Here is a 17,403-nt window from a genome sequence, read left to right on the forward strand (position 1 = left end):
GGTTCCTCAATACCCGGGGTGCATGACATTATTCCTTCCTTTATTTGCTGAACTGTTTCCCCAATATCCAGGGACAGGTATGGATCATTGGATAGACAGTAACTAGGTCGAAAAGCGTTAGGTCGACATGGGGTATGTAGACAGTCAAAAGGTTGACATGGATACTGAAACGTAGCACCGCGTCCGCTCGCCATGCTTCGGGCACGGTGCCTCGCTACGCTTGGCACAATATTTTATTCTCCCACCACATCCTAGTGGATAGTAGGGCATGAAATACCGCCTGTCGGCACATGTCGGCTCAAACAAAAAGTGAAAAAACCCCATGTCGACCTTCCCCATGTTGACGTAATGCACGTCGACCTAATGACCCTGTCGACTTAACCCATGCAGACCTTCCTGCATGTCGACCTTTATGCATGTCAACCTAGTGGTGTCGACCTAATACTTGAAGGCCTAGTGACCGTAACCCCCAGGGACGGCCCGGGTTCCCAAAAATTTTTCCTAAGAACCCCTCCCCCCCCCTGTTTTTTTATTCTGACCAACTGTCCTGTATAATTCTTCGTACCCTATATGTTTATTTCAAACCTTGCTATCTGCGTTCTGTCTTCATAAGTTTGGGACCGATACAGCCCCTCTGTCGATTGGTTGGGATCGGCGCATAGGCGCTAATGCACATGTGCAGATGCGAGCGCCTTTGATGAAATTTTCATTCGTCGGGGCACTCGCTGCCTGATTGACAGGCAGGGGATCGTTCTGGGCTGGACATCCGGCGTTTCATGGGCGTGCCCATGAAAAGGTGGGCGCGCCCATAGAAGAGCTGGGTGTTCCGCTGCCTGTTTGGGGTGGGTGGCTGAGGTCACATGGGGTTGGCGCCTGCCTCCAGCTCGCAGAAGACCTTGCAACCGAAGTCCTTACTTCCTTTCGGCTGCGTGCAGAGGAAAAACCCTTTCGATGGTGAGCAGCGTAGTGAGGGGATTCGGGCGGCGGAGGGTGTCTGTTCGCTGGGGCGGCGTGGCAGTGTTAACCTGCTCGCTAGGCTCCGAATAAACGCAGCCTAGCGAGCAGGTCTGAATGACCCCCTTTGTGCGTTTGTAGCTTTTCATGAGGTTTGTAGTTTACACATTACTTTAATATGTTTCCCTACGCAATGTACAGCTGGCTAAATAAAGCCTTCTATTACACATCTGACACGTTCTCTAGAAGGACACTAGTCACAAAGCTGTGAATGAGATATATTTATGTTGACGCACAGGTTTAAATTTAAACGGAGATTTGTTCCTATACATAGAATTGAGGAAGGTGTAACTGACAAACTCTACAGAAAAATATACATGCTTCCCCTCCCGATAGCTGCCTGCACGTTGGTTCCGGACACCGGAAACTGAATCTGGATGTCCGTACCACATGCGGCTGAGGGAAGGTGATGGCGTGGGGGTGGAGTGCGTAGGTGTGCCTCCGGCACAGGACAGGTAAGCTTCCACCTCTACATGTATATATATATTGCGGCTGGTACACTTTGTGATTGATGCCATTTGATGAAGGTATATGATTACCGAAACGGCCCGTCAGGGTTATGGGACAAATTATCCCGCACTGTCCAGTCGGTCTGTCTAGTGAGGACATGATAAGTATGGATCTGTACCATAAACATATGTGATTTGTTGACCTGATACAACATTAGCCTACCTCCCAACATGACCCCTCCAGGAGGGACAGAATGCTCCATTTCTGGCCTTTCTCTTAATTTATGATTGCCATCACCTGTTTAAACAGGTTAATTGTGAAGAAAGGTGTTTCACCACAGGTTATGGTAATCGTAAATTAAGAGAGAAGTCCAGAAACAGAGCATTGTGTCCCGCCTGGAGAGGGTGATGTTGGGAGGTATGCATTACATTTTATTGCATTATTTGGCGTGCTGGTTCACTCTGAATCATGGAGGACGTTGCTTCCTGCTCATGAATTGGATTATACAATATATGATTGCCCGACCTTGCACCCATCGGTTGTTCTAGAAGAGTTTCCCACTGGTCATGCATGGCTTGCACACAGTATGTGTCCTTAGCAAGACGGAAGCTGCTGGAGAGGGACCCCAAATATCCCTCTCCTGTGGGAATACCTCCATAGGAATAAAGCAGATCCCTTTCAGAGTTTGCTTCCAGTGTCGGAATGGGACATGATGGCCCACCGGTGGGAATGCAGTGGTAGGAGCCAATCTCCAGAGGAGGTGTGGCTAGCCACCATTTTGGTCATCCTAACCATTACGGAATGGGCCCCTTGATAAATATATACAATAAATACTGCTAGGGCATGCAAGATAATGTACTAGATTAATAACATCAATGCAACACCATAGTCCTGTACTGTATAAGGCAACACATGTATAATGAACAATTCAAGTGGTCAGTCTGGAACCTCATCAATAAAGGAGAAGGTGGGCCCTCAGGCAGTGGGGCCCATTGGGAGTTTATTCTGTACCCTTGTGGGCCAGCCCATCCCTGTTTGGTACATAGGGCTCAGAAAGTAGTCCCCATTGATAATAGTGGGGTTTGCCGCCTGTAGCACCAATTAGTATTCAGCACTAGACTGCTGTGAAATCTCCTGCGTTAGTAGTTTAGTACATAGCAGTGATATAGAAAAATATGCAGAAACAGGAGTTTCTGCAAAATATTATGAAACAAATATGCCCTTTGGTATCAACATTTTTGTTTACAAAACATTTAATAATTTTAAGGCCCCCATACACACTTCCGATTTCATCCAACACCAATGGATCGAGCTGATATATCGAATAAAATCCGCTCAAATCTGAGGTGTTTGACATCGGAATAGATCCTGTAGATCATATCTGCAGCACATATGATATATCGGGATGGGATCATCAGCGGGACAATGCTGGTGCTTTTTATCACCCGCGATGTATGGCATCCATTTCCCCTTGAACGGGTGCTGGATGACTGCACAACAATCGGAATCCTGACAGTCATTATACCGACATCAGAATCCCGACTGACAGGGGCTATCTCCCTTGTGAGGGAGAATAGAACCTGTGGCGAGCGAAGCGAGCCGCCAAGCCCGCAGCGTGGCGAGTGAGCTTCTTTGCACTCGCCCCCCTGTCAGAGCACTGGAAGTCGGGATTCCAATGTCGGTATACTGACTGTCAGGATCCCGATTGTCGGGCAGTCATACCACACCCCCCTTGAACTCCCTCAGCAGCTCCGATTTATCGCATGTAAAAAATGGCACATCAAGTGGAAATCGGATGGATGCTCTCCAGGGGAGCTGCCAGGGGAGTTTAAGGGAAAACGGGTCCGACTTGTGTCTCGGACAAGTGGGGCCATTAGATCACCCACACAAAAAAATAAAACTAAACTTAGTGTGCCATTTAAATTGCTCAATAATTCAAAATGAATTGGATAAATAAGGACAGCGACAGCGATAAGAACGTATTTTAAAACAACTACATTTATATGCCTTTCAAGACCAGAAATGTGCTAATTTCTTTTCTCCTTTTCTCAGGTACAAGATGTTAAATGCCAGCTCACTTCACAATCCAGGTTTTGTTTCGGAGCCAGGCACTGCACTACAAACTTGTCCATAATGAGGCAGAAGGCATTACCGTAGACAGTCTAGCAATAAGCCAAGAGGGGTAAAGCAGCACGGCTAATCACCAACATTCCTTGATGAATTACTAAGCAGTGTGTGGTAAATCTGTGTGCATTTTCTTGTTCTGATCCCCCAAATTCATCCTCGACTTATTTCTTAAAAGGTTAAAGTTCTCTCTGGTGATTAGAGCTGCCGATCAGGCAGCAGACGTGTCCGCTGAAGGTAAGTGTTTCTACTTCCAAGATTTTGGAATCCAGCCTGGTACTTTTTAATCTAATTTTGCAATGTTTATAGTAGTGACGGGGGGAAAGGGGAGAGAGGAAAATAGGAGCTAAGCTGGTGGCGCAGTGGGGCAGGTTACAGTTACCACGCCGTGCTGGGTAGAGTGTTGCATATTTGTAGATTGGCCAAAGAAATTCCTTAAGCCTCTTTTGAAAAGCAGGAATGCCTCTGGCTTGTCAGTTTCAATTCATTCACGACTTTAATTGTTAAGGAACGAACAAGAATAAAGTTATACAACCACAACAAAGTCAGATAATTATGTCACTTCTGAGCGGAGACATGTAGTAGAACGATAACGTACAACACAACATTAAAAGCCCCTCGGTGCTTATAGACATGGGTGAATTTCCTGCAACTTATACCCCTTTCACATCGCACTTTTAAAACGGTATATTGCCATTTTTTTCCATTTTAAAACGTTTAAGGCTGCAATGTGAAAGTGCCAGAGTTGATTTACCGGTTAAAGTTAACCGGTATTTTAACACGGTTAAAAAGCAGAGTCCTACACGTTTTAAAGCCGTTTTTTTGGGCAGTGTGAACAGCTCTATTTCAATGGCTTGAAACGTGTCCCTTGGGGGTTAAACGGGTTGAATGTTTGAATGGTATTAAATGATTTTTAAACTGGTTTTCACCTGCAATGTGAAAGGTCTCAAGGCTCAGACCCGTTTTAAAGTCCCATTTAAGAATACCGTGTCATTACCCATTTCTGCAATGTGAAAGCAGTATCACTTTACAGAGCCGGCAAATGAATTCTCATGCAATCAAGCTCGAAATCTTATCTCTCCATAGGGTTGATGTAGGGGTGTGGTAAAGAGAGGAGCAGGGCTGTGTGCAGGGCGCTAACAGACTCTAGCTTTGTGCTGGAGTCTACGGTGCATGCACTGGACTCCAGGAACATGGGACCTTATTCTGGTTCACATGCAGCACTGCAAAGTTCGCAGCGCTTCGTGTAATTTGCATGGCTGCGAATGGATGTTTTAAACATCCATTCACAGCCTAGGGGGCGAGGACCACATCATTCGATGGTCGCCAACCATCGAATGATGTGGAATGAGCACACAAAACTAAAACACTCATTGGTGTCAGCTTTGCGTGCGCCCTGTGTGAGGACAGGGCGGGCAGATTACATCTGGTGATGTCAGCTGCCCGCCCCCGGCACCCGCGTCACCACCTAATTTGCATGGGAACGCCCAGCGTATTTATGGGAACCACCCATGAAATGCTGGGCATTCCCATGAGCGTGTCTATCCGCCGCCACCCGCCCGCACTATTGGGTGCAAATGGGATGGCGAAACTGCAGTTCATCATGCCCGTTCGCGCCGAGGGCATGTGCAGAAACGCGCGTTAGTCAAACATCACTCCCCTGCGAGTAGACGCAGGGGGCCGTGTCAACCAAAATCAGGCCCATGGTGCGGTGGTGGCCGTTTACCTTTTGATCCCTCCGCAGCAGATTGGGAGAATAAATAGTGTGCCGAGCACGGCGAGCAAAGGGGACGCGGTACACTTTGATGTAGACAAATTTATGTCGACCTTTTGACTACTGACATACCCATTGTCAACCTAATGCTTATATCGACCTTTCAACCCTGTCGACCTATTTCATGTGTCGACCAAAGAAAGCCCTGTCGACCTTCACTGGTCGACCCATACCCTATCAAAGATGGAGATAAAGTGGAGAGAGATAAAAGTACCAAATAATCCGCTCAGAATTTTTTTCGAACACAGCCTATAAAATGACAGAAGCTGATTGGTTGGTACTTTATCTCTCTCCATTTTTTCTCTTCCCATGATCCAGATCCCTCGGCACTTCACCAGTGATGTGTGCTGAGTGATCTGTCACAGCAGTGTTCTGAGTTGAGAGAACAATGGCAATGGCTAGATTTATATGGCATGCAGTATCAATCTAGTCATGCAATAGCGACACACGGAACCGCCAGAGGCCATACAGCAAGAGCTGTAAGGGGAGCACTGAGGAGAGCAGAGAGGGAGATGTACCAAGGTGGAGATGGACCAAGGAGGGTGGGTCAGAAAGAGCTATGGGTGTAGCAGTGAGAGAGAGAGGTATGGCTGGGCAGTGAGAGAGGTATGGAGGGGCAGTGAGAGAGCTATGGGGGTGGCAGTGAGAGAGGTATGGGGTTGGCACTGAGAGAGCTAGGGGGTGGCAGTGAGAGAGCTGTGGCGGGGCAGTGAGAGAGGTATGGAGAGGGCAGTGAGAGTTATGGCGGGCAGTGAGAGAGCTATGGAGGGGCAGTGAGAGAGAGTTATGGCGGGGCAGTGAGAGAGGTATGGGGTTGGCAGTGAGAGAGCTCTGGGGTGGCAGTGAGAGAGGTATGGAGAGGGCAGTGAGAGAGCTATAGAGGGGTAGTGAGAGAGCTTTGGGGGTTGGCAGTGAGAGAGCTATGAAGGGGCAGTGAAAGAGGTATGGAGGGGCAGTGAGAGAGCTATGGAGAGGGCAGTGAGAGAGCTATGGAGGGGCAGTGAGAGGTATGGAGAGGGCAGTGAGAGAGCTTTGGGGTTGGCAGTGAGAGGTATGGAGAGGGCAGTGAGAGAGCTATGGAGGGGCACTGAGAGAGCTATGGAGAGGGCAGTAAGAGAGCTATGGAGGGGCAATGAGAGAGCTATGGAGGGGCAGTGAGAGAGCTATGGAGGGGCAGTGAGAGAGGTATGCGGGTAGCAGTGAGAGCTATGGAGGGGCAGTGAGAGAGCTATGGAGGGGCAGTGAGAGCTATGTAGAGGGCAATGAGAGCACTATGGAGGGGGCAGTGAGAGAGCTATGGAGGGGCAGTGAGAGGGCTATGGAGGGGGCAGTGAGAGAGCTATGGAGAGGGCAGTAAGAGAGCTAATTTAGAGGGCAGTGAGAGCTATGGAGGGGCAGTGAGAGAGCTATGGAGGGGCAATGAGAGAGCTATGGAGAGGGCAGTGAGAGAGCTATGGAGAGGGCAGTGAGAACGCTATGGAGGGGGCAGTGAGAGCGCTATGGAGGGGGCAGTGAGAGAGCTATGAGAGGGCAGTGAGAGAGCTATGGAGGGGGCAGTGAGAGAGCTATGGAGAGGGCAGTGAGCGAGCTATGGAGAGGGCAGTGAGAGCTATGGAGGGGCAGTGAGAGCTATGGAGGGGCAGTGAGAGCTATGGAGGGGCAGTGAGAGCTATGGAGGGGCAGTGAGAGAGCTATGGAGGGGCAGTGAGCGAGCTATGGAGGGGCAGTGAGCGAGCTATGGAGAGGGCAGTGAGCGAGCTATGGAGAGGGCAGTGAGAGCTATGGAGGGGCAGTGAGAGCTATGGAGGGGCAGTGAGAGAGCTATGGAGGGGCAGTGAAGGGGATATCAGATGGACCAGTAACAGCCTGGTAAGTGCTTTGTTGCATCCTATTGAGTGTAAGATGCACAATTGCCAGACCACTTGCCGCAGCTCACTGGTGCCAATCGTTTCACGCAGCATATTGTGCCTAGGTGCGTGAGGGCATAGCTGTACTTTGTCCCAGTTTTTATGCAAGTTTTCTGGAGAATTTTCATGTGCCAAGAAAGAGCAGGGACGCCTCAGTAATGAATGGACTTTGAGCTGTAATCAGATTATACTGACCAATTTGTCCCATTAGTAATGCTTTTAATGCTTGTTATAGAACGTTTCGCTGTTATAGAATATTTGAGCCCATTACAAAATATTCTGCTGCTTGTCTCTACAGTAAGTGGCATCTGGTACACAGAAACTCATCCTGCGTAATAAACTAGCCCATTTAAAAAAAAAGTCTGAAGTGATGTTCCTACATAATTTCATAGCGCTTCATATACTTCGTCTGTCATTTAAACTGACCCACTGAAGATATTTAACTTGGTGACCAATCATGCACCTGAAAAGGCAATCTTTTAATATTTTTAAAAGCAACAGATTCTGGGGGGAATTCAATTGTTGCTATTTTTCACCTACAACAATACAATTTCAGGTGGCGCTTAAAACACAAGCAGGCAACAATGGTAAAATTAATATATAAAAATTTATTTTAAGCAGCATAAAAAATGAATAATTCTAATATAGATATCACCTCCCAGGGGGTATCAAAAATAACGATAAAGGTATACAAAAAATAATGATAAAACATATAAACAATCGCTGAAGAGAGATATGCAATTTTCATCAATACAGTAAAATGAATTGCATGACTCTATAGGATGGTATTGGGAAAAACAACCAAAAAATTCCTCTGGGTGCTGGGTCATCAGAATGTTCACAGTAGTAAGAGGTGTCGAGTTGATCACCTGACTGAGGGGGGTATGCAATTCCGGATCACGGCTGTCGATCCCTCCCAACAGCGGTTTGCCTGACAGCAAATCTGCAGGCAGGATTCAATGTCCCGCAAGCCGATTGGCAAAGAGGGGGCATGTCTGCGAAAATGGCCGTGGATTGACGATCTGCGGCCGGGATCGCGACAATCCACGGCAGTTATCGGCAGAAGGGGCCCGACAGCTTCTAAAGTCGGGCTCGTACTGCCATGATCCCTCTTGAATGCTGGTCGGTAAAGACAGCATTGAATAGGGCCCCGCCGGCGGGAATAGCAGCGGACAATTGCATACCCCCCTCAGTGTTGGACAGTGGAAGGAGCAGGGTCTCCAACAGCACAGAATGAAATGAGGCCCTTTGTATACTGTACACATGCAGGAAAATCCTGGAGTCAGAAGCAACTTCACATGACATACAGTTTACACTTATTTACTTGATTTACACCACTGGAATCTGGCTTTACACCATACGCAGAGTGAAAAAGCCTGTTGTCACAGAGATCTGCTGAGGATTTTAATGATTTTAATTGATTTTGCAGAGAATACTTCGGATGTCTAATTGAGGCAGTTGGTTTTAAAACCTTGTAAGCTGCAAATACAGTCCAACGCAGAAGCCAACATTTTGTATCGACCACGCGGGTATATCATCGATGACTTTTTAACCGGTGGTTTTTAAACAACAACAGCCCCTGGAGTCAATGCTAAATCGGCTGCTTTGAAAATATGCCCATTTGTAAAAAGCCAGATTTAAGGCTAGAAAAGTTCAAGACTTTAGACATGTCCAAAGAAGGGGCTGAAATGAGTTTCGCAGTGGAACAGAAGAATTTGGCGATTACTGGAAATCAGATTGTATGAACAGAGCTGCAGAGGTGACATTCATTCTGCTGGGGAAGGTTTGGAAATCTAGAACGTCAAATGATGCTGCAGAACTTGATGCCGAACAGTTTGAAACATTCTATTCATTCATACACTGGGGCCGATTTGGGTGGGTAATATTGTTTCTGTGCAGGGTAAATACTGGCTGCTTTATTTTTACACTGCAATTTAGATTTCAGTTTCGACACACCCCACCCAAATCTAACTCTCTGCCCAGGCAGGGCCTGATTAAGGGTTCCTGCCACCCTAGGCTAATTTAGAAGTGGTCGCCCCCCTTCCCCACCACCAACCACCAGCCACCGCTGCTCCCACAGTTTCCCGGGGGAGATCACATGAGTCCTTGGTTAGCCCCAACTCCAGCAGAACCAGGAAGCACTCCCACCCCAGCGCAATCTATTATGCCGGCAATGCGCCCCGCCCCAGGACCCATCGCTCCAGGCTGCAGCCTTATCAGCCTAACGGTTAATCAGACCCTGTGCACATGTTACATCTGACCCACCGGCGGTGCAACATGGTTTTACCCAGTTGGGTGTTTTTTGCTTTGCTAACAAACTTGAATCATTGCCACAGTATCACACAATAAAGCATAATGCTGTAGCTCCCATCCCCTTGTATTCACCATAGTAATTTCAGTCCTTATCTGCTGAAGTAATGACCTCGATGGCTGGCTGCTCTGTCTCCTGCTGGCTGCCAGCCCCCAATATGAATCGTTGGGAGATATTTGGCGGTTTTGTAGAACAGCATTATTTTATGCACCTGTTTTGAGAACACTTTGTATTCCTGCACTAGGAGACCAACCTGGAGAGGATTCTTAACAAAGCAACACTGATTTATGAGAGAATAGGATCTAGAGGTGTACGCGATGGAACCGCAATAAATCAAAGAACAAAAGAAGGGAGGGGAAAAAAAGCATATAACATTAGGAATGAACTCTGAGAATTGAATGTCGTTAAACAATGGAAAAAGTTGTGCAGGAACTTTAAAAGTAGAACTTGAGTTGCATCTGTGAGATACATAAATCAATAGGAAAATCCCGTATGCAATGTCATCTTACTTTGTAAGGTATAATCAATGTACTGCAATGATAAAATGCGCTACCACTGGGAGACGCCAAGTTTCATAGCAGCATATTTCAATCTGCCCCTAAAGCTGGGTACACACGGATAGATTTGAAGCCCGATGTGGGCGTTCCCGATCGATGGGAACGACCAATCGTTCCGTGCATCATTAACGATGTGCGTACCTGCGAATCGTTAACAATGGTCTATGATCTTTCCTGCTTGCAGGAAGATCATAGACAAATCTTCTGTCAAGTGTATACAATCGTTCCGTGTGTACGCACTATAAGACTGCAAGTAAAACTAGATTTAGACGTACTGTACGTCACACAGAACTCCATCCGGGGATAGCCCCACACTGTTCTGTTTATTATATATGGAGAAATTGATTGATGACGTCAGCGGATCTCCCCACAGCAATTGCAGCACTGAGTAAGTCTTGGCTTATGCGGCGTTGCACACGGGAAAGGGGGGGGGGGGGGATTCATTTTGATGGTGACTAAAGCCATTCACAGCTGTGCACAGGGGTGGATCCCACTAAGGCAGGGAGGGGGGCTAACTGATCGCAGGGTGCAGTTTATTAACGGACAAATATATCATGCACAGCTATTACTAGAAAACCGTTAATTAATAGAAACATTCATATTGAATCACACCTCAGGTTCCATGCACAAGTGTATATTCATTGGGGACATTCATTAAAACTGTCATACAGGTAATTGCAAAGAGAACATGGTAATGCCGACAGCAACAAGGTGTTCGTTTTCACATTTTCGATAATTGTCATTGGCACCTCTTTTTCTGTAATTACCTGTGGAACCAGTTTCATAATTATAGCTCAATATGTCATGTTCCAGTTACTACAGAGCACACAGGCTGAAAGCAAATTCAGGCACAGGTGACAATATGGGGAGAATGGAGTTCCACCTTTAGTCTGAGGGTTCCTCAGTGCTCCTGGGGCAAATGACCGGTCAGCAGGCTTTTCGCAAAAGTTTGCATACCTTTAAGTTATTCAGATTCTTATCACAGACGGACCCAAAAAATAATGAGATCTGCCACAGGGGTTATTATTATGTGGCTGTAGCCCTGGGTTTAATGCCTTGGAACAGGGGAGGCTCCAGAGGGGGGAGCTGCAGTACAGTTCAAAATTCAAATAGTGGAGGAAGAGCAAATGCCACCAACTGTCATTCCAAACTGACTCACTGGCAGTGGGTGCGGCTCCTCTATTTGAATTTTGAACTAAGCTGCAGCAACTCCTCTGGAGCCGCCACTGCCTGGGACTATTCAATTACCAGCCAATTTCCCTGCCCAATATGCCTATGGCCATCCATGCCTCCCAACTTTGGTAACCTGTAAAGCGGGACTGGTCCAAAAAGGGGGTGTGGCTAATGGGGATAGAAGGTGGGGCCTTGGGTGAAGGGAAGTGGCCTAGTGGCGCGACCCCTGTTTTTACCATTTCAGGTACAGCATCTCTTCAGTGATCACCCCTGCTCTGCAGGATGGCTTCGTGCATGCGTGCTTTGGGCCGTCGTGTATTAGTCCACTTGTGCTCAGGTCTGAACGGTTTTGCCCATTGTGAGAACATTTTTGTCCTGCGATCAGGTCTGAATTAGGCCTGATATACTGCAAATACATGCTGGCACGGACAGCTGGGAAGCCATATGATGGGCAGGAAATCACGTATGAGGGTTACAATGGTTCCCTACACTAGCCCCCCCTTGTGATTGGCTGTTTGCAAAAGCTCTGCTGACACCATTTTTTTTTTATTCAGCACTTCCAGTAAATGCGCTCGTTACTAATAATACAACAAATAGGTTAATAACATGTTCACAAGTAGGATGTAAGTGTCTGCGATGTTTCACTGGAATAAACCAGGCGCATATGCTACTACTGCCGACAGGCAAGCACCTTAATATAGCCGCCGTTCTGCATATGGTACTCATTGTACCTTACCTGATGAACCCAAATGACCTGTACCTGGGATTAAAGCTGGATACGCATACATCATTAACTATGCGCAAACCCCACCGGCGGAGCAGCCTATTAGCATATGTGTTTCATGGGCGTTCCCGTGAGAATGCTGGGCTTTCTCATGCTAATGGTCCGATGGCGGGGGTGCAGGGGGGACCGGCAGCTGACATCACAGGATGTCAGCTGCCCGCCCACTTCCCTCATAGTGCCCACCTTAGATGTGCATGCCATGGAATGATGTGGGTGTTCCCCCGCAGGCTGCGAATGGATGCCGTGAGAACGTACACGCTGTGCGAATGGTGGGCCGGTGAATATGCATCCAAGCGAATCAACTAGAATAACTCCCTAAACCTTGAAAAGTGATCAAGTGGAGAGTGATAAAGTATCAGCCAATCAGCTCGTAACCACCATGTTACACAGAAATGCGGTAAAAACCCTGTTATCTGGGTTTTTACCGCATTTCTGTATGCTCTAACCCCCCTCCGCAGTGTTAGAACATATGCCGTTATTAATAATGCGATGCCCAGCGATAATGGGCAGCGGATCTTACAACATCCCGCCCTATGGCTGTTATCCTATTAGCCCTGATGTATTTTCGGATGATAATAGTGGCCAGATATCGCAATTAATGACCGATGGTCATTACCGCTGTATCCAATAAGCAGCCATTTGTTTATCGACTGTAAATGGACTGTAAACGCGAAAACGCATGAGACCAGGGATAAATCCCGAATTCTTATGTGTTTTCGGCCATCCGGCGACTGGTTATCGCGGATTAGGCTTTGCATGCCTAAGCATAATACCTGATAACAGAGGGTATCGGGATATGGCATGCCGACATCGAGGCTAATAGGATAGCCCCGGACGTACCGATTAGCCGTGGTGAAGCACAGCTGCCAGTAGGATAGAGCCCTATGTTTCAAAAAAGACAGGAGCCGGTTGGCCAGCGTAGTTTATCACTCTCCACGTTATCACTTTTAAAGGCTTAGAGGCCGTTTAGACCTACTCGCTCAGGTCCGAATTTTGCCACATCTCCGATGATGGTGGGGGACTGCACAAGAGCATAGGTTCATTAACCGGGGCACTTGCTCGCCAATTGACAGGCAGTGGGCATTTTGGGGTGGACAACCGTTGTTTCATAGGCGTGCCTACAAATGGCGTTCAGATGATGTCACATGATGTCACATGATGTCCCCGCCCCTCATTCGGGAAAAAAAACTTGCAGCAGAAAAGTAAGTCCGGGGCTACTTTTCTGCTGTGAACTAAGGAGAGAAACCATTTGACGGTGAGCACTCATCAAATTATTTCCTCTGTCTGGGCACTTACGAGAGAATGTGTAAAGGTACACATCCAGTAGAAGCGCAATGAGGGGAATCGGGCAGTGCAGGGGGGTGTGAATCAGGCCCTTAGTACTAGGGATGCCAATCCCGGGGCATTTTTTCAATCCCGGAAAACGGGATTGAAAAATGCTCAATCCCGGGATTCCCGGGATTGGCATCTCTAGTTCGCAGGCGTGTAACTAATACCCACCCCCACACCGGCCGACCCACACATTTACTTACATTGGCAGTCGGGCGGCCGGGAGTGGAGTGAGTTCGGAGGTGCACGGTGCCTCCGGGCGCGTGCACCTCCTCATCAGCAGCTGGAGAAGAAGCAGACAGGCTGCAGGTGAAGACGCGGGCGGGCACAAGTGAAGGGGTGGGCTGGCAGGCGCAGAAGAGGTGGGGGCGGGCGAAAAAGGAGAAGGGGCGTGCGGGCGGCCAGGAGAAGGGGTCACAGCAGAGTGGGCGGCGTGGCCTGCCCAGCATGACCGTCACGCTGCGCAGGCTGCAAGCCGGGGTCAGGAACAGCCGGGCAGCGTCTGAATGAGTGCTCAGACGCTGCCCTGTCTAATCCCGAAATCCCGGGAATGGATACTCCAATACGGGATTGAAATCCCAGACTTTTTAGGGCAAAATCCCAGGATCCCGCCGATCGCGAGATTGGCCACCCTACTTAGTACATATGGCCAGTTGTCTTTTAGCATCTGGGTATCTTTATAGCAAAATTCCTGTATTATCTATTTTTACAAATGATCAACATATTTTAATTGTATCTTAAGTTCCACTTTAGTTACAGTTGAATAAACAAATCAAACATAAATTCACAAGATTCCGATGAATAAAACTGCATTCACGCACTTCCGCCATTCCCAAGTAATGCTTCCTACTGTCTCCGCAGAGGAGCCTGATCCCAGCACCCCTCTTCCCCTCCCAAGAAAGATTTATTTGTGTTTTACTTTGTTTGGACTAAAATCTCAATGTGTGAAATGAAATCTATTCTTAAGCATGGAGAATTTTCCGGTAATTAAGAAACTACACATCCCCGTGGTGCCCAGTTGCTAACAAGCTCCTGCCGATTCTCATCTAACGACGGCTGATAGCTTCTGTGCCCAAGCACTCATGGGGGAATATATCAAAATAAAAGGAGCAAATCTGTTATTTGGACAAACTAAAGAGAAAAAAGTTGAAAAAAAAAAAAAAAACGGGAACCACGTATGTCACAAAGTTTTTCATGGAACACATTGAAGACTTGGTTCAATCGGACCTGTATCAGGACATACTGCAGCGTCACCTAATCATTGTGCTTTGATGGACGATATTAACCCTTTCAGTGCTAATGGCTCTGTGAGAGGTGTGCAAAATATCAGCTAAAAATGCCGGCGTCGCTCACATTTGTTATATAAATTCAAATAAAAAATGTTGTGTAAAAAAAAGATATTTCTTATATAAAGTAAACACTACAGGTCGTTATGATGAAAAAAAATGTTTGCTTGGCAATTTTCACACCAATTTCGACAAATTCACTTGGCACTCAAAGGGTTAATCTAACTGTATAATGAAATCATCCACAGGGACCGCGAGCGTCCGTGCAGGTGAAGGTTTGTCCTTTTAAAGTTTTAACTACCTGCAAAAAAAGTACAGACATCCTTACTGATATCCAGGGTATACACCAGTGGTGTCAAACTCATGGCCCTCCCGCTGCTGTGGAACTACATGTCCCAGCATGCCCTGCCACGGTTTTAGCCATCCATTAAATAAAATCTGTGGCAGGGCATGCTGGGATGTGTAGTCCCACAACAGCTGGAGGGCCACGAGTTTGACACCACTGGCATAGACCCATCATATGTCAGAGTTATGCAAACTCAGACTCTTCAGCAGGTGTGGTGCAGCAAGTCATGTTGGGACTTGTAGTTCCACGGCAGATGGACAAGCCACCGGTTGCACAAACCTCTCGAACACTCACTGCTGCAGTGCTAGATTATAGCATTTGCATGGACATACGCTAAAAGACCCTTTAATACAAAATAGGTTTCACCCTGCAGGGGATGGAACGCTCCAAAATATAGGATCCAAACCCCGCCAGTGTGTACCTGTTAGGCACAGTGCAAGTTGATCATCTTCTTTGGACATTTGGGCAGCTGAAGCCGTACAAAGAAACAGTGTTACTCTGAGAAATTGTCTGCAGGATCAGAGTTTACTGGAAGACTGGGCACAGGGAAAGGCTGATACAGGGCAGAACCAAATTTGAATCCTCTCTTGCAGTCTTGGTGACAGATGCACTGCACAATACATTAATGTCTACCTGTCGGTGTTCGGAACAGGGAAAAGTTCTTCAGACTTCAATGCAGTTACTACACGGATAATCAGCAAACCCCTCATACAAAGGGGACGAACCGCAACAGTCCCGTGTTACAAGTTCCCAGGTTAATATGCCCAAAACAAAATGTAAATGCAGGCGCAGAGACCGCCGATGAATGTAAAGCACACTCGGTTCCACAACCTAAGACAACAGCACCTAGAGTAATGTATTAAAATCACAGTGCATTCAAGCTGATGGAGCCTCTGAGGTTTCAGCATCTTTTAACCGGCATCAATGCAACCAGAATTGGAGAGGAAGGGACGTACCTTGAGAACTTCCATTGGTACCTGGGCAGGAGCGGGCAGGCTGGAGGACACGCTGACGTTGATGGCTGGTGTGTGACTGGCTGGTACCCTCTGCTGCATGTACTGAGCTGCCTGCTGCTGCTTCTGCTCACGACGCTCCTGCTCTTGCATCTGCTCACGCATGAGTTGCTGGCGTAGTAGGATCCGTGATGTCATGTTGGAGGAGCTTAGTGGAGGCTTGGAAGCTCCTGGATGCTCTGCTGAGCTGCTGTGAAAAGGCAAGAGATAGACTCCCAATTAGTGGGGAACATTGTCAGAGTGCACGGAGCATGTTTAAAGGGTTCTGTGACAATTAAAAAAAAAAAAAAAACCTCACTGAAAACATTTACATACATTAAAGCAGCAAAACTCTTCCCTGCTGCAAGTACAAGCGGGCAGGCTGGTTGTGGCCATTATACGGGCATGACAGGTTCACCAGGCGGTGGATGCTTCAGTGCATGGTGCCGTACACTCAGGGCTACATACAGACAATGCATTTCCTTCCTGTACAAACTTATCCACACCTTACTGGTATTTCATTTCACATACTGCACTGGTAAGGTGCAGGAAGTCGTAATGGACCCATCAGAATTGTGCACTTAGTGAGGACTAGATTATAGAGGCCGGGATTATAAAGCTTCATCTCCAGAATCTTTGTGCCAATTATGCTCCCACGCCAATCCCTGAATGTCTCACTTGGACCTCTACACCAGGACCTAACAGGCGGAGAGTCGTAAAAAGCAGCTGGTTCACTCTGTAGAGGTGCTACAGCCTCACGCTCTATCCAGGAATAATTGCGCTCTCTCTCTTTTTACAGAGAATCCAATACATAATTCCACTGCCTATTTGCACGTGGATGTTATTCTCAGTACCTGTTATCAACTGCCCCACTATACAAAGTAGAGCAGGGGCATACACATGATTATACCTTCCCTACTATAAAAACTAGAGCAGGGGCAGAACCATGATGATAACGCCCCCAGTACACCAAGTAGAGCAGGGGCGGTACCATGATGATACCACACCCACTATACAAAGTAGAGTGGGGGCTGAACTATGTTGATACATTCCCAATTATACAAAGTAGAGCAGGGGTGGAACCATGATGTTACATCCCCCCACTATACATAGAACAGCAGGGGCAGAACCATGATGATACATCCCCCTATACAAAGTAGAACAGGGGCGGAACCATGATTATACATCCCCCATTACACAAAGCAGAGCAGTGGAGGTACCATGATTATACTTTCCCCACTATACAAAGTAGAACAGGGGCCGAACCATGATCATACCACCCCCACTATCCAAAGTAGAGTGGGGGCTGGACTATGTTTATACATTCCCCACTATACAAAGTAGAGCAGGGGCGGA

At 47.3% G+C, this 17,403-nt stretch overlaps 1 protein-coding gene across 13 annotated transcripts in view; it reads right to left on the reverse strand.

Annotated features, from left to right (window-relative positions):
- MITF (melanocyte inducing transcription factor) overlaps nt 1-17,403 on the reverse strand; it is a 217,268-nt gene that overhangs the window by 83,477 nt on the left and 116,388 nt on the right. For 10 of the 13 annotated variants that reach the window (XR_014454310.1, XM_083156007.1, XM_083155998.1 and 7 more), the window contains exon 2: nt 16,012-16,258. Coding sequence is in view for 12 of the 13 variants with exons in the window: in XM_083156007.1 (XP_083012133.1) it covers nt 16,012-16,258 (247 nt within the window). In the remaining variant the exon portion in view is untranslated. The remainder of the gene's footprint in view (nt 1-16,011; nt 16,259-17,403) is intronic. The other 3 variants (XM_083155997.1, XM_083156000.1, XM_083156002.1) reach the window with 1 other exon arrangement.

Source organism: Crinia signifera, chromosome 8 (assembly GCF_055691185.1).
Source record: "Crinia signifera chromosome 8, ASM5569118v1, whole genome shotgun sequence".
NCBI classification, from domain to species: domain Eukaryota; kingdom Metazoa; phylum Chordata; class Amphibia; order Anura; family Myobatrachidae; genus Crinia; species Crinia signifera.